General features: G+C 41.9%; 1 protein-coding gene across 1 annotated transcript in view; it reads left to right on the forward strand.

Moving 5' to 3' along the window:
• Positions 1-14,592, forward strand: part of EPHB6 (EPH receptor B6) — a 42,338-nt gene extending 27,746 nt beyond the window's left edge. The window contains exons 6-16 of the mRNA XM_054386563.1: positions 5,119-5,243; positions 6,378-6,540; positions 7,337-7,451; positions 8,356-8,411; positions 8,519-8,638; positions 9,009-9,256; positions 10,178-10,393; positions 11,417-11,566; positions 11,708-11,895; positions 13,292-13,447; positions 14,424-14,592. Of these exons, the coding sequence (XP_054242538.1) occupies positions 5,119-5,243; positions 6,378-6,540; positions 7,337-7,451; positions 8,356-8,411; positions 8,519-8,638; positions 9,009-9,256; positions 10,178-10,393; positions 11,417-11,566; positions 11,708-11,895; positions 13,292-13,447; positions 14,424-14,532 (1,646 nt within the window). The 3' untranslated portion in view covers positions 14,533-14,592. The remainder of the gene's footprint in view (positions 1-5,118; positions 5,244-6,377; positions 6,541-7,336; positions 7,452-8,355; positions 8,412-8,518; positions 8,639-9,008; positions 9,257-10,177; positions 10,394-11,416; positions 11,567-11,707; positions 11,896-13,291; positions 13,448-14,423) is intronic.
• The last annotated feature ends 9,940 nt before the right edge of the window (positions 14,593-24,532 follow it).

A 24,532-nucleotide genomic window follows, 5' to 3' on the forward strand; every position in this document is an offset into this window, starting at 1 on the left:
CCCCCCTCTCCCTTCCCCATGTGCCTTATTTATCTCTAAATAGCTGCTTCTCTAAGAAATTTTTTGATTCTGGTGTCAGATTCAGGGCAGTGGGATCTGGCAATATCAAAAATATCAGAACTGCTGAAATGAAAGCTAGACAGTCTGAAGGCTTGTGTAAGAGGCCAAATGGGGACAAGGACAGTTATGAATAGTGCCAAGAAATGTAAGAGGTCCTGACGCAAGATATTCAGGTGAAATGATGTGAGAAGAGGAAAACAACTAAATGCCAAGTATGATTATGTGATTCTGAAAGGAAATAGATAAGTTGCTTGAAGATGTTCGCTTTTCCAAAGAGAGTCAGAAGAGTCCAGCAGACTTAGTTGGCAAGAGCAGGAACACAGGCAAGGCATTTTCTTCATCAAAACAGGAAAGGAATGAAAAAAGAGCTGTCAAAAGAGCTTCCGGGGTAAAACCAGCAGGTAAAGCAAGTGGAACACATGTTCATTGTCCTCAATAAATGACCTCAATAATTTCAAAGTAACAACTCCTTTTTTTATTTACAATCTAATTGTCACCTCTGCCCACTCACCAAAGGTTCCTAGGAATTTAAGGGTATCATTTACTTCTTAAATAGGAATAACAACAATACTTTAAGGTTTAATTTTTCTCTTAGTGACATTTGGCAGCTTGGCCATCTTCAGCAGATTTACCCAATTATGACCACAATTGAAGGAAGATTCCTGTGATCACTACAGAAGATAATCACTATTCCAGTGTCTCTCTTTGCTGTGCCCTATCTCTGAATCTGGAGCAGAGAATGAATGTGCTTATTTTCACCTTTCAGGCATGAGTGGAACCCATACACAAAAAGTATGAACTCAATGTCACATGCCAGAGGAAATGTTCATGATCTGCTAAGAATGGCTGTGCTCTCTGTGAGTGGGGATCACCATGTACTCTATACTGCTCTGCACTTCCTTCACCTTCCTTCCTTACCCAGTCTGAGTTGGGTAGATTTTTAGTTTTGAAGATGTGTGTTGCTGGTCTGAGCATATACTGCATTTAGGGACATCAGTTTATTAAAAAACAGCAGAAACTTGTCAAATATTAGCCACTCAGAAAATGTAGCATTTTCAAAGTACTCAAAATACCTTAAATCCACATCTGTGTGCTACAAAGAAAAAAATTCTGCTGCCGTGTAGAAAGCTTGCAACTGCCAGCCCACAAAAAAAAAAAAAATTAGAACCAAGAAGCTGTATTTAACTGATCTTAAGACTCCTCTACAGCTTCAATTAGGTTTTATTTGTGTTTATTAATTTTTATTATTAGTTAGTTTATTAAGTTAAATATTTATTTATTTCCATCTATTTGCTGTTTTGTGTGTGTATATATATACAAAAGGAAGTTGGTTTGGTGTTTTTTTTTTTTTTTTTTTGGTCTTACAGGTCTGATCTCACAACATGTTGTTTGCATTCTGTGAACAATTAGAACAGAATAGAATAAAATAGAACAGAATAGCTCACTTGGAAGGGACATACAACGACCATCTGGACCAACTGCCTAGACTAGATTGAATCAGGCCTTGTGATTTCAGCTATCATTAGATACAGACCTAGCAAGTCTTCCTTTATATAAACCCTGTGTGAAAAGAGGAAAACGAGTAAAAGTGACAAATAGAACTGAACACTTGTATACATGAAACAAGCTTTAAAAGCAATGCTCTTCTGTAAACATTTTTAATACTTATCTTGCATCCAGAGGAAAATATTCACCTAGCACTTCTGTGGCAGCAGGGGTAGGGTAGTTTGAGTGTTTTTTCAGACTTCGTATTTTCTAGTATGTTAACACTGGGAGACTATCATACACTTCTGACAAGAAATATGTACTTACTCTACCCACAAATACATTCATGTTTCACATTGTCTTGGTATGAATTTTTTCAAAGGAGATATTTAGATAGCTCTTCTACTTGAAGTGGTAGAAGAGCTCCCTGGCCAGTGTTTCATAAGTCTTGTCTTTAAAGGGAGGCAAACACACAAACTCCTGTCTCTCAGAGGTAAAGACAACCTGTCTTGCATTGATTCCTAACTAATTTTTTTACAAGGCATTTTCACAGGGTTAGGCTTTTGCCTTCAGTCATATTAGCTTAAGTACGTCCCACTGAAATACCTATTTTTAATATAGCAGGCTGCGTTATTGTGGGCATTACCACCACCACCATTCAGTTACTCAGTGATGAACACACCTGGATGATAGGGACATTCTAGAATGCTGCAGCACGTGGTCAAGAGATACACACCGTGTAACTCTGGGTGGAGTCACCCAGAGGATGTTTTGTTCTGTTTCTATTTGTAATGTGCTTCTGCATACTGCACACAGTACCATTTATCATCATTGTCCTGGTGCATATTTGACTGTGCCTAAATGTACAATGTCCAGTGCCAGCTCAGGTCTTTGTACCATTGGTGAAAGATAATGTGTTGATGGGTAGCTGAGAATTGATAGCACATAATAACATCAGGTTGGATATGTTTTAACTGAAATACAAGTCAAATGTTACTATTCCTTCTAGGTGGGGGCGGGGGGGGAATTGTGGTTTAGGAAGAAATGAGAATGAAGGAAAGAATAACTATTGGAAGTGGGAAGGTGAATAATGATAATGAGGTGGGAGGGCAGAAATGGAAGGGGAAATTTAATTCCAGTCATTCTGCAAAATCTTCACTTGAAACCAAAAAGAAGTTTGGTCTTGCTTGGTAGCATAGCTGTGTATTCAGGCTCACACCTCTCCCTGTGTGTGCTGTATGTTTTATCACAAGTTAAACTTTTCATAACATTAAAATGTAGAAGACTCTGTCTGGATCAAATACTAACTGACCACTTTGAATACAGCTCTTCATTGAATCATTTCAGGCTATCATTTGATTCTTAAATACTACAAATGACCTTGGTTAAGTGCTGCTGTCTTCCATCCTGTCACAGCATTGTCATTAGGAGGTGAAGTGGTGGTGAAATCTTGTTTGAAAGACAAGCAATTGTAAGAAATAAAAGGAGGAAGGATGAAAGGAAGCATTTTTTTGTTTATACTCTTAGGGGTTTGTTTCATTTACATTTTCAACTACTTGCCTGAGGTATTTGGAGTTCATTTGAATTATGCTTTTCAGAATATTTTTTTTTCTTGTTGTTAAAACCCATCTTTTTATCTTCTTCACAACTAATGAGGGAAGAGAATGCTGTTCTGCAGTTTTGGGACATTTACCAAATATCTGGGCTTCCTTTCTCACATCAAAGTAGTTTGTCTCTTGTGTAAAGTGAGTGGAGCTAGGTGGCAGCTTTTCATTGTCATACATTTTCTGGAAAGTTTAAATATTGCTGGAAATGTTACTTCCATTAGGAAAATGAGGGTTCCCTAGCTACATACTTAGAGGTTTCTCAGTGACGTAATGTTTCACTTGTAGAGAGAAAGCAAAACTTGAGGACAGCTTTGTGGGCAGACATCTGGCAGGCTGAAAATGCCTCTTCCAATTATCCTGAAAATTTTGCTTGGAAATCTCTTCTTAAGAAGGAATTTATAATCTTGGTTTTGTGTAAACCTGGAAAGTGTGTGTGTTTATCTGTGTGTATGTAGAGATTCATGACAGTTTTTTGTAGAATTGGATTTTCATTCTCCAGAAAGCTTCACATGCAAGTGGCTTTAACAACCATTCATCTCCCATCCTTCTCTGAGGTCATTTTCTAGAACAAGTAACTGCTTCAGGAAAGGGCCTCCTCTTAAATAAGTGTTCTGTACTTCTGCTGTCTTCAGAACACATGAGTGGTGTCATCTAGGAGGGCAAAAAAAATTTAAAAGCTTGGATTTTTTTCTCATTGTCATCTAATTTTAGTCATTAAACAGTGTTTGAAATCATTACTCATATTATCTTCAAGATAGTGTTTTGTTTCCTTCCTACAAATGTAATGAGTTCATGTTAATGAGAAGCAGTGGCAATTACACAAGTCTCAAAGTCTTGACTGAACTTCAGCCTTTCAGAATATCCAGTTAAAAGATTTCTAAAATTAGTAGACACAAGTTCTTGCTTGCCTTCTGGTTTAGATTCATGCTTCCAAAGCCCTCTTTTAAGTTTGATGGCCAGATCCTTGCTTTCTATACAAAGGGAAGTGGACATTTTCCCACAGTAATTAATATCTGACACAGACCATAAGCACTTCATACCATGATGGAGTTGAGAACTAACAGCTCCATCTGGGTAATGCAGCATCTGCCCTATATGCTCAAAGACAGAAACTTAACAACCTGTTCAAGAACAGACAAGAAAACTGTGGAGCTTCCAAATATGCACTTAACAGTGACCTTTAGGTGATGATGGTTTCAGGCCATAGCACGAGTTAGAAGCCCATTCAGAGTAGAGTGCTGGGGTTCACAGGACTGAGGATCTAAAATACAGTGGTAGGCTTGACATCTGGGCAACAGTCCTGACAGGAACTGGCCTGAGATCTGGAAGCTAGAAGGCTGTAAAGATGAGATGGTTTTGTTCTCTGTGATCTGCAATTGAATTGGGACGTCTGAACTGAGGAATGTTTCAAAGTCTACTTCTTAATACAGAAATGCTCTTATCTGCCTCCATTTTCTGGTTTGCCATTGTGATCTGATGGTGAAATGGCTCCATTACTCTGATAGCACATACTTGACTATGTTTTTTTCCCAGGCAAAGAATTAGAAACAGCAGAAGAGAGGCAGTGTGTTCTGCTTTTGTTCTGACCACTATCACATCGTTTGCCCAAGTGTAGGTGGCAGTGGCACTGAACATCTTGTCATCTTGCATATAAAAATTGTAGATGTGAAGATCAGAATACTCTTCCAACTACAATATTGATAATTTCACAATTCCTGTGCATGATCAGTTGGATGTGAACATCTTCATTTTCTTTCTGTCCGCATTGTCAGTGACCATCTCCCAGTAGGGTGGAATTGTGAATGGATTTCTTATGGTTATTTTATGAAGTACTTCATAATGCAAATTAAGGGAAATTAAAGGAAGAACTGACCTAACTTATTAACTCATGATAAATAAATATTTAATTACAGTTTATTGTTACCTTTCTCCCTTTGCAATCTCTCCTTTCTCTCTTTTATTCCAGTCCCCTCTGCTGTCCCTATGATGCATCAGGTGAGTCGTACTGCCAGTAGCATCACACTGTCCTGGCCTCAGCCAGACCAGCCCAATGGGAACATCCTGGATTACCAGCTGCGTTACTTTGACAAGGTGAGCACAAAGTGGTGCAGTGCTGATTGCTTTATAGCTGTTAGGCAAGGGGAACAGAGAAGTCTTCTGTCTGGGAGATGTGCCCCTGCATCAGTGATAAGGCGATGAAAAGTGCTTTGATTATGAGGGAAGTCCAACCTGTAAAAAAAAAAAAAAAAACAGGAGTTCATAATAGACATTTCATCTAGCATCAGCCCATCTGCACTTCTCAGCTTGGACCCACAAATAAATAAATTAAAAAAAAAAAAGAAAGATACTTGTAGCTAAACTAAAAAAACTCTGGCAAACAACCTGGTAGGTCTAGCACCAGATGAAACAGGTAACAGTGTAAGTGGATGAAGTTTCCAAATGTGTATGTCAGATCTGGACTGACTGCAGCATTCTGTCATGTGCCTGTGAAGGAAAGTCCTGTGCCCCTGTTTATGCTTGGACAGGCATCTCTAAGACATTTTAAGAGGAGGAATGCACTCTTCATTCACTGAGTGGTAGATATTGGTTACCTATTTATGTGCTGGAATTACAGAGTGGAAAACACAAAGCTGTTCTCCATTCACATCTTTCATGACTCCTAATCCAACTGATTTGAGGGGAAGAGGTACACAGGACTTCCTGCACAACTCTGCACCATCTTGCAAAAATATTTATGTTAAAGATCAAGAATATAGAACAGGAGGGTGCAGGGCTGTTGTTTTTATCATAAGAAAAGGTTCTGCTATTTGAAATAATACATCTAGCAGCTTCCTGGATACAGCATTACATGTGTTCGTGTTCTGGATTCTCCTAGGAGACTACATGAGTTTGGAACTTGTAGAAAGAAAAATTTCTGGGCAGGATAGGGCTTTTTTTCAGTGGATATGCTTAGCAAGGAGCCACAAGACAAGGTAGTTTTGTCTCTTACTTGTGCTCAGGTCAAGTGTGAGTGTATTTGGCAGAGCTTTGAGGGAAGCCCAGGTAATAAAAAGCAGCAGTGAGGAACAACTAGTGTGTGAGAAGTCAAGTCCGGGATAGCAGTTGTGGCTGCGAGACAGCTTCAAAGAATATGGGGAAAACATGGAAACTAGCATTCATTCCTTGAGGAGAGCAAGTGGTGTGGGCAGAAGTCTCATATTCTGTTTTGGTCACCAACATTCACAGGCTGACGATGAGGATAATTCATTCACTTTGACTAGTGAAACAAACATGGCCACTATATCAAACCTGAGCCCAGGCAAGATCTATGCCTTCCAAGTACAAGCCAGAACAGCAGTGGGCTATGGCCCCTACAGTGGAAGGATGTATTTCCAGACTTTAAAGGCAGGTAAGTACTGACATTTTGTACTCGGATCTGCATGCAACCATCATTCGCTTGTGTGTGTCCTTGAGTGTTTTAGCTTATCCTGTGGAGGACTGCTACCAGACATTCCTGTTCAGCTTTTATTTCTATCATAATTTGCATATGCAGATTTGCTCACTCAGAGAAGTTCATGCAGTCAGAGTGTATTGTTTACAGTATTGCCATATTCCTCAGTCCTGTTCCTTGCTGCCTCTGTCCCTCTGACAAGCAGAAGCAGTGTATCAGCAGAACTCTCTTCAGCTGGGTGTTAGAGTGCATACCTTATACACTCCTGTGGTTTGGTCTCCAGCTGTGCCAGGACAGTTCTTACAGCTGGATGCTCTGTGAGAGATGAGTACCCAGAAGCTTACCTTGCAGCAGTATCCCCATCTATTCATTCAGAGGGCACCTTTGATTTGGATCAAAGGTGCTCATGTATGTTGCCTACAAGCTAAAATAATAGGGAAACATGGTCTCAAAGTTTGGATGTAGAACTGGTCTATACTTAAGTGACTAGTCAGGTGACAGAGGACCAGGGGAAGGACAAGTAGACTCAGAGGGAGCACTGGCTTTTCAGAAGTAGGAGGGAATGCACGGGAGAAGCACAGATACTGAAGGGTTAAAGGGATAACCAGGTCAAACATTTGTTGAATTTCCAGGACTAGCCTGGGAAGCAAAGGGCTGGTAAGGATGTAATTATGGGTGAGACTTGGTTGAATAGAAGAGAAACTGACAGTTGCTGTCCTGTGTGTGTGTGTTCATGTCTCTGCCCTCTTGCTAGGGGAGCGCTCGGCGATGCCACAGGACCGGCTGCTGCTTATCGTGGGCTCCGCGCTCGGTGGTTTGGCCTTCTTGGTAATTGCTGCCGTTACTATCCTTGCCATCGTCTTCAAGAGGTGAATTCCTTGACCTGCTTATGTGCATTGCATATAGTGGAACTTTCTTATCCCCTCTACATAACCCCACACCAAAGGAAACAGCCGGGTCTACATTTATCCAGATGTTCTTGAGATTAAGGAATGATTCTACCTCATTGCTCATATCTGAACAGCCTATCCTTTTGTAAAATACTCACACACTTAGCTGATGTTTGTGGAAAATGTTTGAATCACACCTGTTTAAAAGGAGAGTGAAATCTGAGAAATGCCTGTGCTGACAAGGGTCTGTGCTTACTGGAAATTAGGGGCAGTAAATATTACAACAATAAAGACCATAACTGGTGTGACCTAGAAGTTCAAAAATAGCATCATGAAACGTATTTCTGTCCTTTGGGAACTCTATGTTTGGCTAAATGACACATCCCTATAAAAAGTATAGTCAAAGTTAATACTGTTTAAGATACCAGGAAGAAAAATAAAGAATTGATCTTTAGGGGAAATTTATACAAATGAAGCATCGAAGTAAATGTTTCTTAGAATATGTTGGAAGAATTTAAAAGGTGTCACAGGAGGTGGCTTAGATTACTATTGAAAAGAATAATTTGTCTTAACAAAATTAAGTTATAAGGTGGGTTTATCCTGAAGAGCAAGAAACTTTCCTAGACAGTAATGTTAAACGCAAATTTATCTTTTTTTCAGCGAAGTGCTGGAGGTCCTATCATTTGTCATATCTAAAGTGGGGATGCAAACAGTGGTCTAGAAACTACCACACAGAAAACAAGCATGCACTTGTTACCAAGAGATGGACAGGATCTTAACACCCATCTTCTGCCCCTAAAATCCAGGATTGTGAAGCCTATCCCCGCATCCTATGGGAGATTCTTGTATATGTTTTGACTTCCCTTTCCCTTATGTCTTGCAGTAAAAGACAAGAGACTCCATACACAGACCGCTTGCAGCAGTACATCAGTGCACGAGGTAAGAGGCCTTAAGCAAAGGACCACAAGGGCCTGTCTCTTTTCAGGGTCCATTAACACCGAAGTCTCTCAGGGTCTGATGTTTTGGGGCTGTCTCCTCCACTACAGGACTTGGAGTGAAGTATTACATTGATCCTTCAACCTATGAAGATCCCAATGAAGCTATTCGAGAATTTGCCAAGGAGATTGATGTGTCTCTCATCAAGATTGAAGAGGTCATTGGATCAGGTAGTGTAAGACTCTGTAGATTTTGAACTGCCTTCTTCTTCACCTTGAGACATGGCACGCTACTGTCCTGAAATGGATCCAACCATGGCACATCAAGTGTCTCAGGATAGCTAACCTTCATTTTTTACTAAAATTCATCTTAACCTACCTGCCCTTAGGTGCTGGCTCCAAACCGAGTATAAAATACCCTTTTAATACTCAGAGCTCCACATTTGAACCCTGAAGAAGTAGTCTCCAACCTGAGCCCTCATCAAGAACAAACAGTGCCTAGAGTCTTCCAGAACTAAAACAGCAGAATGTTTTAGTGCCCCTGACTAAAATTCTTTGCTGTATTTCCTTACTTGAGGTGTGTTTCTTCCCTCCCTGACAGGAGAGTTTGGAGAGGTGTGCTTTGGGCGCCTAAAACACCCAGGGAAGCGTGAATACACAGTAGCTATTAAGACCCTGAAGTCAGGTTACACAGATGAGCAGCGACGGGAGTTCCTGAGCGAGGCCAGCATCATGGGGCAATTTGAGCATCCCAATGTCATCCATCTGGAGGGTGTGGTCACCAAAAGCCGACCAGTCATGATTGTTACTGAGTTCATGGAGAATGGATCACTGGATTCCTTCCTCAGGGTACCATAACCAGAGTCTCCCACAACTGTTACCTCTTCATCTTGCTGTATGCCAGTCTCAGATCTGATAATTTTGCCTGTCCTTCTTTACTCATGTCTCTATAAGTCCTTAATTGCCCTCTTTTGGGTTCAGTAGAAGCAATAGCAAATTACCAGAGTAAGTGGTTTGGTGCCAACATGGTAAAAATAGTCCAAAAGCTCACTCATTGTTTAAGATGTTTTCATTAATTTAGACATCTCCTGGACAAATAATTAATGGTAAACAGTACTAAATATTTGAATGCAACCTTCAAAATCCTTATGCACATACTCCAGTAGTGTTTTTCAGACTTTATTCCACCAAGTGTTTTCAAGTTTCAACATTGTAATAAAATAATGAAGCTTGTGGTTATTTTTGAACTCAGAGTTCCCTGTGTTGTTTCTAGTACTGAAATATAAAGTACAGACATTTTTGTAGTATAGATGCTTCACTTTTTTTTTTTTTTCCTACTGATTCATATGCTAATTCAACCACATGATTTGGCAGGTACATTTTGAAGAGCACAGGAACCCATTGTGTAGAAATGCATAGAACCCATTTTGAAGATCTTCAAACAGTAAGAGCAGATTCATCTGCTCCCATTCATTTAGCCTCTTAGCAGGTAATGAGACTAGGCGTAGAATGCTAGAGGAGGATATGGCCACAAAATGAGATATGCCTTCAGAAAAAAATCACCAGTGTGTGACTTGATTTGAGATTCATTAATTTAAGCCCACCCTCATTTCTTATTTGCTGTCCCTGAACCTTCAGATTTCAGCTGAAGTTAAGATGCACGTTCACTAACTTCATAAATCCACCGTGTTATCTTGCTCTTCGTTAGTTTTCCTTGTTGGCTTCATGTTCTCTGATCATAAAAGCTTATATTTTCCTCCTCAATTGCAGCAGAAGGAGGGCCAGTTCAGTGTGCTACAGCTTGTGGGAATGCTGCGAGGGATTGCAGCTGGCATGCGCTACCTTTCAGACATGAACTATGTGCACCGTGACCTGGCAGCACGGAACGTCTTAGTCAACAGTAACCTCGTGTGCAAGGTGTCAGACTTTGGTTTGTCCCGCTTTCTGGAGGATGATGCTTCAAATCCCACCTACACTGGAGCTCTGGTGAGTTACTGCTGTGGAGTGAGTTACTGCAATGCTGCCAGATATGTTTTTAAACCTGTATTTCTGCTGGATTTGATGTACCTGTTGAGCCTGTCTTGAAAACAGAGGGGCCAGTGGTGTGGAGCATTCTATCTTGTGGGCTAACTATTCCAAGCCAGTATAAAAACTCCAAAACCCTGAGTATCTGATCCATTCAGCTATGTGAAATGGAGTCTTAGTGCTGTTCTTTGTGGAGTGATGGTGAATAGGATAAATATCATTACCTGATGGAGGTGTTACCTTTCATTAGCTTCTTACAGGAAGTATAAAAGATTGATGGGGAGATTTGAGTCCTGTACCAACACCCTTTAAGAGAAAACTTGGGGTTTTTTTCCTACAGAATATGCCCAAGTGGCATGTTTATGGGCTTATGGTCAACCATCAAATGAAATTATTGCCTGTGGTGTCCTGACATCTGTTATACATACTAGAAATGTGTGGGAGTATCAGAAGCGAGTTGAAACTACCACTGGGTATGCAGGGGATGAAGAGGCATTCAGCCACTGAAAAGTGAAACAAGCATCTGTATTTTGTGTAGGTGTGTGTTTTGAAGAACCAGCACCTGAGTGATAGGCAGGTAATTCCTGCAGCCGGAGAGGTCAGAATGGAAACAGGAAGGAGTTAGTGCTAGCCACTTGGTGTTGCAGGTTGGGATTGTTTAACTAGCTTTAAATTTCCAAATGATCGTGACTCAGAAGGCTTTTACCTGCCAGCTCTCAAATGTTGTCAAGAAGAGCTATGAAAGTGAAAATCTATTACATCAAGGCATTTGCAGCAGCAAGGAGGCATGTTCTATTTGTCAATAGAACAAGGTAGAAACTTCATGAATGTAATCCAACAATGTCTACAAAACAGTGTCAGGAGGACTGGTACTCACTGCTGAGAGTTCTCTTGTGCTACCAGCATTGCTCAGCTCAGTGATATCATTTTCACAGATAGTCCTTATTTCACTAACATTCTGGTTGCTCTTTGACTGCTTTCTAGGGCTGCAAAATCCCTATCCGTTGGACAGCCCCAGAAGCTATCCAGTATCGCAAGTTCACCTCCTCCAGTGATGTTTGGAGCTATGGCATTGTCTTGTGGGAGGTGATGTCCTATGGTGAGAGACCTTACTGGGACATGTCCAATCAGGATGTAAGTTTTAGAAGTGGTGAGAATGTATTATTGCCTCTCTGTCTTGTATCAGTCCAAGTAGAAGAGAATCATATACCACCATTGAAGCTTGTTTGTCTTTTATTTTCCCAACTGTGATAAAGATCTGTTCTTATCCTGCAGGTGATAGATGCCATTGACCAGGACTATCGCCTGCCACCACCCCCAGACTGCCCAACTGTTTTGCATTTGCTGATGCTTGATTGCTGGCAGAAGGAGAGGGTCCAGAGACCCAAATTTGAGCAGATAGTCAGTGCCCTAGATAAAATGATCCGCAAGCCATCCGTCCTCAAAGCCACTGGGAGTAGCAGGTGAGATAAGGATTTAGTACAAAATAATGGAGCTTATCTTTCAGTTGGCACCATGAGGAAATGAAAACAGTAAATCAGGCTGTAGAGTATTTTTTTCAAACCTTCTCATCTGAGACTGGAAACAGATAAGGGAAAAAATTGAGGGAGAGAGTTGGAAGAGCTATATATCATGATTCACTTAGCAGGTGATGGGGAGTTGTGTGTGCTAAATATGAGGGGAAATTAATCTCTTTGAGACGCATTGAGGGTGAACAAGTGAGGGATCTGAAGGAATGAAGAGAAGGACACATCTAGTTGCTATCCGAGATACTCTGTGATCGCACAATATTCTGTGATCACAAAAGGCAATGAAGGAAGAGAAGACCTTAGATTATGGAGGGAAAGCAATCTGTCATTAAGACTAATTAGAACTGGAGCTTGTATCCCATATTTTCCCAGATGCATTTTGTAGCCTGATGGAACTAGAGGCAGGAGAAGCTCAATAGAGTAGTCTCTGGTAGCGTAAATGGTGCTGAGATGAGATGGCTCTTGGGCTGATGATAGAACTACAGACTGCTAGCCTGGTGGGGCTTCAACCCTGTAAATCTTGTCCCAGTGTTATGTACCCCACATCTAGGGGAGTGGAAAAGTGCCTGGTCATACCCACTTTACTAAAACCAGCACATAAATAGCTGTGGGACAGATTCAGATGGTGGATAGAAGAGCAAATGCTGTGTACAGCCATTCCTTTTTTACTGCTATGCTTTTATCTGATGGATCATGGAATAATAGAATGGGGTGGAAGAGACCCTGGAAGGTCATCTTGTCCAACCTCCCTGCAGGGATCAGGGACATCTTTAACTAGATCAGGTTGCTCAGGGCCTGATTGAGTTTTACCTTGAATGTCTTCAGGGATGGGGCTCCCATCTCCTCTCTGGACAACCAGATGTTGGAGCTGAAGCAATGCATTCACTGTCTCATAGGTTACTTTCTGATTTGAGGAGTACATCTGGAAGAGGGAGAGCTAGTTACAAAGGTAAAAAGGTATAAGGTCTCATCACTGTCTCAGAAACCTCCTCACTGCAACTCTTTGTCCAGCCAATAGGTCTAGACCCAGAAAGTGTGGGAAGATCTGGGGCAACAAGAAGAAAATGTGCCTGAGAGATTATAAAATGGGAAGGAAGGATCAATTTCTTGGCTTGGGTTGATTGTTTTCAGGCAGAAAAGGGAATACAGGTAGTCTAGAAACAGGACATCAAGTTGGGACATTGGAAATCAGGGAATGAAGAAGTAGTGTCATTTCTGTCCATTCTGTGCTCTTCAGAGGTTGCATTCTCTCCCTCTTGGAACTCTTACCTTACAAATGTAGTCAGCTGATGTTGACAACTTGTGTTTTTATCACCTGTCTCTTTTGCAGACCATCTCAGCCTCTCCTGAGCAACTGTCCTCCAGACTTCCCTTCACTCAGCAGTGCCCATGAGTGGTTGGATGCCATCAAGATGAGCTGTTACAAGGAGAACTTTGACCAGGCTGGTTTGATTACGTTTGATGTCATATCACGCATGACTCTCGAGTAAGTAGCAGGGTAGAGGGCAGAAGATACCAGACACTGAGTTTTCCTTGCAGAAAGGGAAAGCAATGTGAGAAAGTAGAAAAGGCTGCATGGAGAGGAAAGCCAGAGGAGAGTAGCAACTCTTTCTTACGTCTTATTAGGGGCTCTGGAAGCCCTCTGTACATTTGTAATTTGCTTGTGTAATAACTAATACTGAGCCCATGTACCCTACAAAATGCACTGTCAGTATTGCAGAGAGACTGCTGCTTCAGTATGTTCATGACAGCTGCCACAGGTAATAACCGTGTCTAGAACCAGTCATATCAGACACTGAGTTGAAGTGTTATGTAGAAGACAAGAGCCAGGAAAAGGAACATTTTTAACATAGAACAGTTTTGGGTGGAAGAGACCCTTCGAAGATTACATAGTCCACCTTCCTGGCATGAGCAGGGATCTCTTTAGAGGTCAAAGGGCTTGACTTTGAATGTTTCCTAGGATGGGGCATCCACCACTCCTCTTGGCCATTTGTTTTGTTTCACTGCCCTTCCTTATATCCAGTCTGTATCTGTTCTCCTCTTTAAAACCATTGCCCCTTGTCCTGACACTACAGACCTTGGTTAAAAGTCTTTCTCCATCCTTCTTGTAAGCCCTCTTTATATATTGAAAGACCACAAAAAGGTCTCCCTGGGGACTTCTCATTTCAGGCTGAACAACCCCAACTCAGTTTTTCTTCATGGAAGAGGTGTTCCAGCCCTCTGATCATTTTCATAGCCTGTTTCCACTTCTTCTTTCTGTATCATAACCTAGCATGTCCTGCTGTCACCCCTTCCACCCACACAAACTTGCCAAGCAAAACAGAAGCCTTGTCAACTGTTTCTGAAAGATGCACAGACTCCTATATCAGTACACAGTGACTTGGATCTACAGCGAAAGGAACTGGGATTCTGCAGAACAAGAAGCCCATTTTAACACCTTCCACATCTCTCTTTTTTTGCAGAGATATCCAGCGTATTGGCATTACCCTCGTTGGTCACCAGAAGAAGATTCTAAACAGCATCCAGCTCATGCGAGTTCATTTGAATCAGCCTGAACCAATTGAAGTGTGATGTTTACACCACTCTTATTCTACTAGTCAAAAATCTCTGGAAAGGTTCTGGGAGAATTCAGAAGGCTTTCTGTGTAAGAAAAACAGATGTCAGTATGGTACTTAAAGACTTAATGCACCCAGAGAGTGTACAGTACTGTTACATGAACAAAGCCAAAAATGTGCCATGATTTTAAAGCAGAGCTAAATAATTGGGGACATTTCAATGTGGCTGACATCGTACTCTGGGAATGGGTTGGGGTAGGGAAAGTTATGATAATATGGGGAGAAGATGGAATAATCACTTGAACAGATCACAAGCACCTATTGCTGCCTCTTTGCCAACAAAAGGTATCAGACAACTTTACAAAACCATCAGCAGGCTTTACCTGTGGCTTGGAGCCCAGCAAAGCTACAAAACCAATAAAAGCAACAAGAAATACCTTTTTTTCCAAACAAATGCCATCATGGTGTGAAAGATTATTGCTCTTGTGGAGATGAGCATCAGACTATCGCTTGGTTTGCTACTTTGGTCTGGAACACATGTTCCAGTTAGGGCACAGTATGTGTTAAGAAATGGCATGGTGTCTGGCAAAGAGGTTGAGAGTTGCAGTTCTTGGGTCTGCTCCACGATCCAGGAGGGAAACCTACTAATTCTTTGTGCATTCCTTGGTGCTACACAGCTCTATAGGATCGAAACAGAATGGAACAACCTAGAAGACATCCTGCTGGATCTGTAAGTGGAGAGGGGAACAAATAGGTTCTAGTCCTCACAAGCCTGTTCTTGATAGCAGAGGCATAAGTTGTAATATTTTGAAGTCCTGAGCACCTAAAATGTGGGCTTTGTTCTCCCTGGACCCCTGCAGAGACACCGAAGGGCAAGACAAAAAACTCTGAAGCCCTTTGCTGTTGAACAATACTTGTTCTTTTTCTCACCCTAACCAGCCTCAGCACAGCTGGTTAAATGGTGTTTCTGAAGAAAACCCAGATGTGCATTAGCCGTCTCCAAATAAAAACTGAAACAAGGGAGATGAAACTCTTTTACAGGTTCTTGCCAAGAGTGGTCAGGGAATGGTACCAGTCCCACTAGTAACTTCAGTCCTTAAAAAAAGTAGTGACAGTGTTCATCATCAACTGTGCTATCTGGTAGAGGCGCAGGATGATGACCATAAGACAGAGTTTGTCTCTGTTCCAACAGACTAGTACCTGCTTTAAAGAAAGATCTGCTGTGAGGAGGAGCAGAGCACCACTGCTGTATCTGTCCCTACCCCTATGCAGGAATATGAAAACATGAAACTGAGCTTGAGAGGAAAGGAAAACTCACAAACTATACACTTCTCCACCTCACCAACATAGGAAAGGAAATAGAAATGGAAATGTCATTCCTTGTCTACCTCACCAACACATAGGAAGGGACATGCAAACAGCCTTGTTAAGCAAGAAGATCCAATGAAGACATGAAAAAAAAAAGATACCTTCTTTGTGTTTAGAGAGGAAATAACCTGAGCTGTTCCACTCTGTTGGCTCACTGTGAACTAATCATGAACTTCAAATATTTCTCTGGCTGTCAGGGTTAGAATAGTACAACTCCTGCAAATATTACAGTCAACCCAGAAACTGAAGACTAAACACTTCATAGTTATTGAAGAGTCCTGTAGCATAGGAGGCACTCCAGAACAGATACACTATAACAGCCAACACAGTTCAGACTCTGTGTTACACCATTAAAGCAACATTATTGTTATTTTCCTTTAGTTGAAAAGGGAAAATACCAGTGCATTCCTTCAAGGTATAAAAAAGTCAGTACAAAAACAATGAACAAAACATTCACAGCAGTACAAAGACAGTGTGAAGATTTAAAAAAAAAAAAAAAAAAAAGGAAAAAAAGAAAAAACCAAACATGTCAAACTAGAGTGAATTTAAAACCTAGAAAATTCCCTCAAATTCAGGACATGCTGAGGTTTAATTTCTTCTAGTTTAAAGTGGTTCTAGAAATTACGCTAGCTAAAAGGAATTAGAAATTTCTTGGAAAACTGCCTAAAAGAAATAAAAGAAACTGGAAATTACACTGGCTAAAACTAGAGTTTTAGATACATCTACTCAGTTCTCTCTTTCATTGCATTTTGTTGATTTTCATGCAAATCTACTGTCTGTGCATTTAGACAGCTGTAGCAGGCTGATCATTTGCAAACAATTCTGTTGCTGAAAACAGACTCCAGTCCTCTTTGGACTGTGTTGGCTCAGCAAGTGAACATGAGACTGAGAAAATCATGTTTATTCAGAGGAGTCAGCTGGGTTGGCAGTTAGGAATGAGAAGGCACTACCTGAAATAAGCTTTTTAAAAACAGGTCTGTTAGTGTTGCTCCGTTAAAAAGGACAATAATTATAATGGATCTATTATAAGTTCAGTTGCAAAGCTGTTGCTATTTTAAACCTGTTTTCCCTGGAGACTCACCAAGCCACTTTCCATCATTCATCTGGCTAACCCCGATGGCCCTACTTGACTGGAGGTTAGCAAATCGCAGGTGACACCCATCTACCAGAAGAGCCAGAAGCAGGATCCAGGGAACTACAGACCTGTAAGTGTGACATTGGTGCCAGGGAAGGGCATGGAGTGGATCATCCTGAGTGCCATCACACGGCACATACGAGACAACTAGGTAATCGGGACCAGTCGGCATGGGTTTGTGAAAGGCAGCTCCTGCTTGGCTAGCCCTCTATGACAAGGTGGCATGCTTAGTGGGTGAGAGAGGGCTGTCGTTGTCTGTGTAGACTTTAGTAAAGCTTGAGTTGGGAGGGACCATAAAGATCATCTAGTTCTAACCTCCTACTAGATCAGGTTGCTCAAAGCATCATTCAGCCTGATCTTAAATGCTTCCAGGCATGAGTCATCCACAACTCCCCTGGGCAACCCATTCCAATGTCTCACCACCCTCAACTTCTTCCTAAAGTCCAATCTAAAGGTACCCTGCTCTAGTGTAAAATCATCATCCCTTCTCCTGTCACACATACCCTTATAAAAGGTCCCTCTCCAGCTTCCCTGTAGGCCCCCTTCCAGGTACTGGGAGGCTGCTATAAGGTGTCCTTGGAGTCTTCTCCAGCCTGAACAGACTCAATTGCTGCAGCCTGTCCTTGTAGGACAGTCCTCTGATCATCTTTGTGGCCCTCCTCTGGACCCTATCTGGTAGATCCATGTCCTTGACCTGGAGGCTCCAGAGACTTCAGGTAGGGTTTCACAAGAGCAGAACAGAGGAGAGCAGAATCACCTCCTTTGTCCTGCTGGCCACAGATCTTATGGTGCAGCCCAGGATATAGGTGGCTTTTTGGGATGCCTGCACACATTGCCAACCTATGTCAAGTGCCTCGTCAACCAACACCCCCAAGTCCTTCTCTGCAGAACAGAGTCCTTCTCTGCTTTCAATCCACTCATCACCCAGCCTGGATTTCTGCTTGAGATTACTCCAACCCAGGAGCAATTGTAGTATCCTTTAGTTTGTCCTCAGCAGCTTTGGAACACCCATTTCTTAACACCCAATGCTAGGTGAAAGTGAGAACTGTTCCCAAGCTGCATGGAAACAGCAATTATTCTTTGCATTCAAGCCTAGGGCAAAGAACAGGTAAACACCAGATGGTGATGGCAGACAAGTGCATCAACCAGCACAACCAGCTGGTTAGAAGAGGTGATTGTCCCACTGTATTTATTGTTGGTGTGGCCTTTAGTACTGTGCGCAGTTCTGGGCCCTAAAGTTTGAGAAGGATGTGAAGGTCTGCAACAGGCTAACCAAACAAAAAGCCTCTGGGTTGGGATAAAAAGAGTTTAATATAAAAGAGAGAACACAATGCACAGTTACCTTAGCCTGTTTGCAGAAAAAGCACAACAGAAAGCAGCAGCAAGCAGAAGCCACTGAGCTTAACCCCTATATTGCTCCCCCTCATGCTGCCATCCCTACAGGAAATAGGCAACAGCCCAAACCCGGAACACAAAAGCAGCAACCAGAACTGGAAGCCTCTCATGGTACTACCTGAACTTCAAGCCCCAGGATGCCTTGCTCCAGCCAGCACTTTCGTTTTGAAGCTGGCATGACGGCAGGTATGAATAGCACAGTATGAATAGCAGCAGATTTAAACTCAATCCATGACAAGGTCCTTGAGGAAGTATGCAGAGGAGAGCAGCAAAGCTGGTGAAGGGTCTGGAAGGCCTGCCCTATGGGGAGGGGCTGAGGACAGTGGGTTTGTCTAGTTGGGAGAAAATCTGGCTGAGGGGTGGGCTCTTTGCTCTCTACAGCTTGCTGGCAAGGAGAAGTAAAGAGGCAGGTGATGATCTCTTCTCCCTGGTATCCAGTGTGGGAATGGTTCAAAGCTGTGTGGAGGAAGGTCCAGAACTGACATTAGGAAGCATTTAATTATCAAGAAGCAAATCAAACATTAGAGGCATCCTAGATAAGGAGATAGATGCCCCATGCCTATCAGTGCTGAAGAAGCATTTGGACAGTCACCCATAATAACACTCTTGGTCAGCCCTGAAGTGGTCAGGCAGTTGGACTAGATGATCGTTGTAGGTCTCCTCCAACTAGAATTGTGACATTCTGTTTTATCCTGTTCTGAAATGAATCAGGATTTCAAACATGAAGAAAACCTTAAACTATTTCTGTCATGTTCTTGGACCCACTTGAACAGGCTAGCTGAGGTCAATGGGGTTGGACAGTGTCACTGAGAGTATGATTTAGCCCATAAAAGTGCAATGGCTGTAGGCTGTTGTTGTTACATAATAAACCTTTAGGTAAACCTGTTAGAAAATCACTCTTAAAAATACAGTCATTTAAGGTAATGACTGCTTTCCTAATACTCTGTTGGCAGTGCTGCATTCCTCAGCATATTATCTATGTAATGATCTAGAAGAATGTCCCAGACAGTTCTACATGAAATTCCAGTTCCTGGTAGGTAGTGGGATGGATTTTAGATACTTGAATAAACCACATTGGTGTAGCAAGTAACCTGAACACACCACCAAAAGCATTTGGCCTTAGTTACATCAGGAATGCATGTATTGTTGAAAAATGTTACATGTTTTCTAAGGATCTGTGCATAATCTAATGATATTTAATAATTTTCCAATATATTTTATATGATCATTTAAATAATTTAAAACTTCTGGAAGATCAGCTCAGTCCTATTTTTAATGCAGCTGAGAATTACAGTATGTCCCCCTCCCTTAAGATACAGTCAAAGCATTGTCTATTGAGAGACATGAGTTAACTGACAGAGAAGCTCTAATAAATTAAAATAAATCTATCCTGTGAATTGTAAAATTGAAAATGGGGGGAGACAATACAAGTTTTCTAAGGCTGTGCACCACTATTAAAGTGTAGGGTTACAATGATTTTCCTTTTGACTGTGTGAAACCAGGTAAGGCAGCCCTGGCCGTGCTGTGGCACAATGGCAGCTCACTACCTCGGTGTTCTGTCACAGCACATGGCCAGTAATGTGTGATGCAGTAGGATGCCAGAAGTTTAGGCTTTTTAAAGCTAGTATCAGGATCAGATCCTCTCATGAGGTATGTAAGTGTGCCTCTTGCAGGGGGCTGGTGGGCCATCATTGTCCTGTAAACTAGCATAACAGCATTGATGATGGGAGACCCTGCCCTACCCTTAACAGTCCCTTTCCTGGTAGAGCTTTGCCTTGAGAATGCCATTGAACAAGTCCCTTGCATCTCTGAATGCAGGCAGTGGGTCTGTGCTACTAGCCATGAGTGTAATCTGCCTTGAAAAACCCAAACTCTAGATTCTCTGCACTTTGCTGGTTTTGATTGTGCTGTGCTTTTTACCTCATTAGATCCTGTTGCAGAAGGAAATGACACTTTCTGTAAAAAACACCTTTTTTTCTTTTTTTTTAAGTTGGCAATCTCTCTTACTATTTCCATTATATGAAAAACAGGCTCATCCTCTCCTCTTTCTCATTTGTTGTTTTTAGGAAATCTCTCTATGCACACACCCTTCCCCTTATTGATCTTTCTGCAGCAAACAATTCCAACTCTGTCTCACGTCATATTTTCTTCAAGCTTTAAGTACCCATTTTTACATTTTGCTGAGACAGGGTGAGCAAGGCTGAACACAAGATTCCTGCAGAAAATTGTCTTACACACTTACAGAATGTGACAGGAGTAAGTTTTCTGAAGGATGTTGGCTCTCGGACTGTTTACTTTTCTCTTTCAGCTCGTGGCTGCTTCTAGCCTTAAGCATTACAATATTCTCATTGTTATTCTCTTCCTACTTTTAAATAGGATAAAATTTTAAAAAGGAAGTCACTAACAATTAAAATATTCTAGCATCTCACCCTTTCCTGTTTTCAGGCACATTCCATTAATTTCATTATTTGCTTAGAGCAGTTCATTAATCTGGTGGTAGTGAACATTGGTACTAGAGGGGGAGAGATTAAATGAAAGTTTTCCAGTTGCTAACCTTGTAGTTAGTCCACAATCATTGGCCCTTTACCATAAGGGTGGTGAGACCCTGGAATGGGTTGCCCAGGGAAGCTGTGGATGCCTCATGCATGTATGCTACCCCTGAAGAAACCTGCATCTGGAGGTTAAATTCATGCAATGAAGAGGTAGAAGAGTTAGAGAAGATCTCCCTGGGTCTTCTCCATGTAGTGTATGTGAGGAATATCTCAAAAGACTGAGATTTTCTTTTTTTCCATATTTTAGATCTTCCTATAAAATCTCATTTTCTAGCAGGTTATCCACATTAGTTTTAGTATCATGTTGCATCTGATATTTTCCAAAGGAGCTTTTATTTGTCCCAGAGCTGAAAAAGCCTCTAAGGCAGCTTGTCAGTTTATCATTTAATAAAACTAGGGAAATTCCTGATCGTATCTTTTCCTGTCAGGGAGCAGCCTCACTACTACTGATTGAAAAAAGAGATTTAGGATACACCCAATGTTTTAAAATGCAAACTGGCAGTTTATTCCCTACTCAAAGAATTATATGGAAGTATATAGGGAAGGATCTGCTGGAGTAGTGAACAAAGAGAAAGGATAGAGGGAGAAAAATCCTTCTTCCTTCCTTCCTTCTAGAGAAAATCCAGAAGTATGGGAGGTTAAAATATGAAGATAAATGCACATTTACCCTTTTTAAAAGGGTAGAAAGGAGAACTCTGGAAACTACTGACCTGTCAGTCTCACCTCTGTGCCTGGGAAGATCATGGAACAAGTCCTCCTAGAAGCTGTGCTAAGGCACAAGCAAGACAAGGAGGTGATTTGAGACAGCCAGTATGGCTTCAGCAAGGGTAAGTCCTGCCTGACCAACCTAGTGGCCTTGTATGACGGAGTGACTACATCAGTGGACAAGGGAAGAGGTATGGATGTCATCTGGCCTTCTTTCTAAATTGGAGAGGTGTGGATTTGGTGGGTGGACTGGCCTGCACAAATCTAATTGGTTGGATGGTCACATCCACAGGGTAGTGGTCAACAGCTCAATGTGCAGGTGGAAACTGGTGACAAGTGGTGTTTCTTAGGGGTCTGTGCTGGGACCAGTGCTGTTTAATATGGTCAGTAATACAGACAGTGGAATCAAGGGCACGCTCATCAGGTTTGCAGATGACATCAAGGTAAGTGGTGTGGTTGACACACCTGAAGGACAAGATACCATCCTGGACCTGGACAAGCTTGAGAAGTGGGGTTGTGTGAAACTCATAGGGTTCAACAAGGCCAAATGCAAGGTCCTGCACCTGGGTCAGGGCAATCCTTGGTATCGATACAGGCTGAGGAATTTGTGATTGAGAACAGCTCTGCAGAGAAGGACTTGAGGGTACTGTAGATGAAAAGCTGGATGTGAGCAAATAATGTGCAGTCTCAACCTAGCAAGCCAACCATATCAACCTGGGCTGAATCAAGAGCAGCATGGCCAGTGAGTTGAGGGAGATGGTTCTTCCCCTCTACTCTGCTCTGGTGAGACCTCACCTGGAGTATTGTGTCCAGCTCTGGAGTCCTCAGTACAAGAAGGACATGGACCTGCTGGAACAGGACCAGAGAAGGGCCACAAAAATTATGTGAGGGCAGGAACATTTCTTCTGTGAAGAAGGGCTGAAAGAGTTGGGATTGTTCCGCTTGGAGGGAGAAGGCTCTGAGGAGACCTTATTGAAAGGTCCTATAGGAATGATGGTGACAGTCTTTTTAGCAGGACCTGTTGTGACAAGGCAAGGGGTGATGATTTTAAATTAGAAGAGGGAGATTTAGGCTAGACATAAGGAAGAAATTTTTTACAATGAGGATGGTGAAAGACTAGTGTAGGTTGCCTAGAGAATTGATAGATGCCCCATCCATGGAAAATTTCAAGGTCAGGTTGGATGGGGCACTTTGACCTAGTTGAGGATGTCCCTGCCTACGTCAGCAGGGTTGGACTAGGTGCTCTTTAGAGGTCCCTTCCAGTCCAAACCATTCTGTGAGCTAGAGGAAGTATTTCTTAGCATACATTGTAAAAAGGGATGTCAGAACTGCTTGTGACCAACACCACAGACATGACTGTTGTAAAGAAAAGGATTTATTGAATTAGTTATTAGCAGTAACCTCTGACCTCACACAGAGAGATGCATTCCAATACAAGGATATTCTTACTGAAGCATTCAGCTGTATGCCTGAATCTTTGAACTTAGTCTTTAGACAGCGTTGGTAAAGTACATTTTTTAGAAAAGATCATCCCAAGAAGCCTCGAAGTGCCTGACTCTTTTGCTTTGCCTTTTTGCTTTTAGTAGTGAAGGGTTGTACTAGAATTGCAAAATGCCCTTTTCATGGAAATGCATTTTCATATAGCCAGGTTTAGATAACTTATCCATTTTGTATTAGGAGGAGGTATCTCTGGCACAAGATTGTTTTTTGATTATTGCTTGATCTGCCACCACCAGAAGCACTGTTGTGGCTGCTGCATTTGTACTTTTCTAAGGAATTGCTCCCTCAGGTTCCCCTAGCATCCAGTTCACCCACTGCTGATATTGGAAAGCCTTTTGAAAAACACTCAAAAATGACTTTCAAAGATGCTCACTTTACCTGAGCAGTGTTCAGAGCTACAGACCCGATAGTCATGAAGAAAAAAATGTTGAACAAAGCCATAAATGGCAGCTCCTGTTTGAGGTGATGAAGAGGAGGAAATACATTGCTGCTCTATGCAAAATGCATTTCAAAATATCCTGTCTTTCCCTTTCACAGAGAACAGGAGGAGAACATCCAGGCTTGTTGTGAAAAGGTGGTGGCTAAAGATCTTAGCACAACCAAAAAACCTGGACTAATCACATGCCTTCTTTCAGTGTGGACTCCATCAGACCATGAGTCTGATGAAACGCTCTTGCTCTGAGACCAGCTAAGGATCACCATCTGCAAGCTGGTGAGCCACTCCTCCCATCAGCCCCTCCTTGGTGAGATTGGTGTTAGTATTTCTTAAAGGTCAGTTGCCTTAGAATTGTGATTGACACGCAGATATGTGTGTGCAGGCTGTCCAGAGCCAGTGCCAGCTGTTGGCACAATACCATGAAGGTGACCTTTTGCACACTGACATTTATGATCCATTCCTGATTATTTCATATGTGGAATATCATGTGTCCTTACCAACGGGAGCTGGTGATGCCCATCCCAAACATTGAGCCATAGGTGGAGTAAGCATGCCAGAATCCTCAAGTGCCTCAGCTACATCCCCAATGTATCACACTGGGGTGAGCCAGGCTTTATTGCTTCAGCAGTCCAGGGCACTGTCCTCAAGAAACAACACAAGCTAACAGTGCCATGAGCCTGAATAAAGAACCTGAGCCATTAGATTCTCGTTTGTGCCTGTCATCTAGGGTAACATGTGGAAGCAGTATCTACACTGATGAGGAGAAACAGCATAGCTGAAGTTCTGGGAAGATTATGAAATTATGCTTTGTCAAACAAACAAAACCCAACAGAATCATAGTTCAGACCTTTCTGCTTGCATCTGTCTTGTACTGCCTTAAAAGCTGTTCTTTTCATTTTATTATCTTTCAGCACAAGTGCATGAA

Source organism: Indicator indicator, chromosome 14, assembly GCF_027791375.1.
Source record: "Indicator indicator isolate 239-I01 chromosome 14, UM_Iind_1.1, whole genome shotgun sequence".
In the NCBI taxonomy this organism is placed as follows: domain Eukaryota; kingdom Metazoa; phylum Chordata; class Aves; order Piciformes; family Indicatoridae; genus Indicator; species Indicator indicator.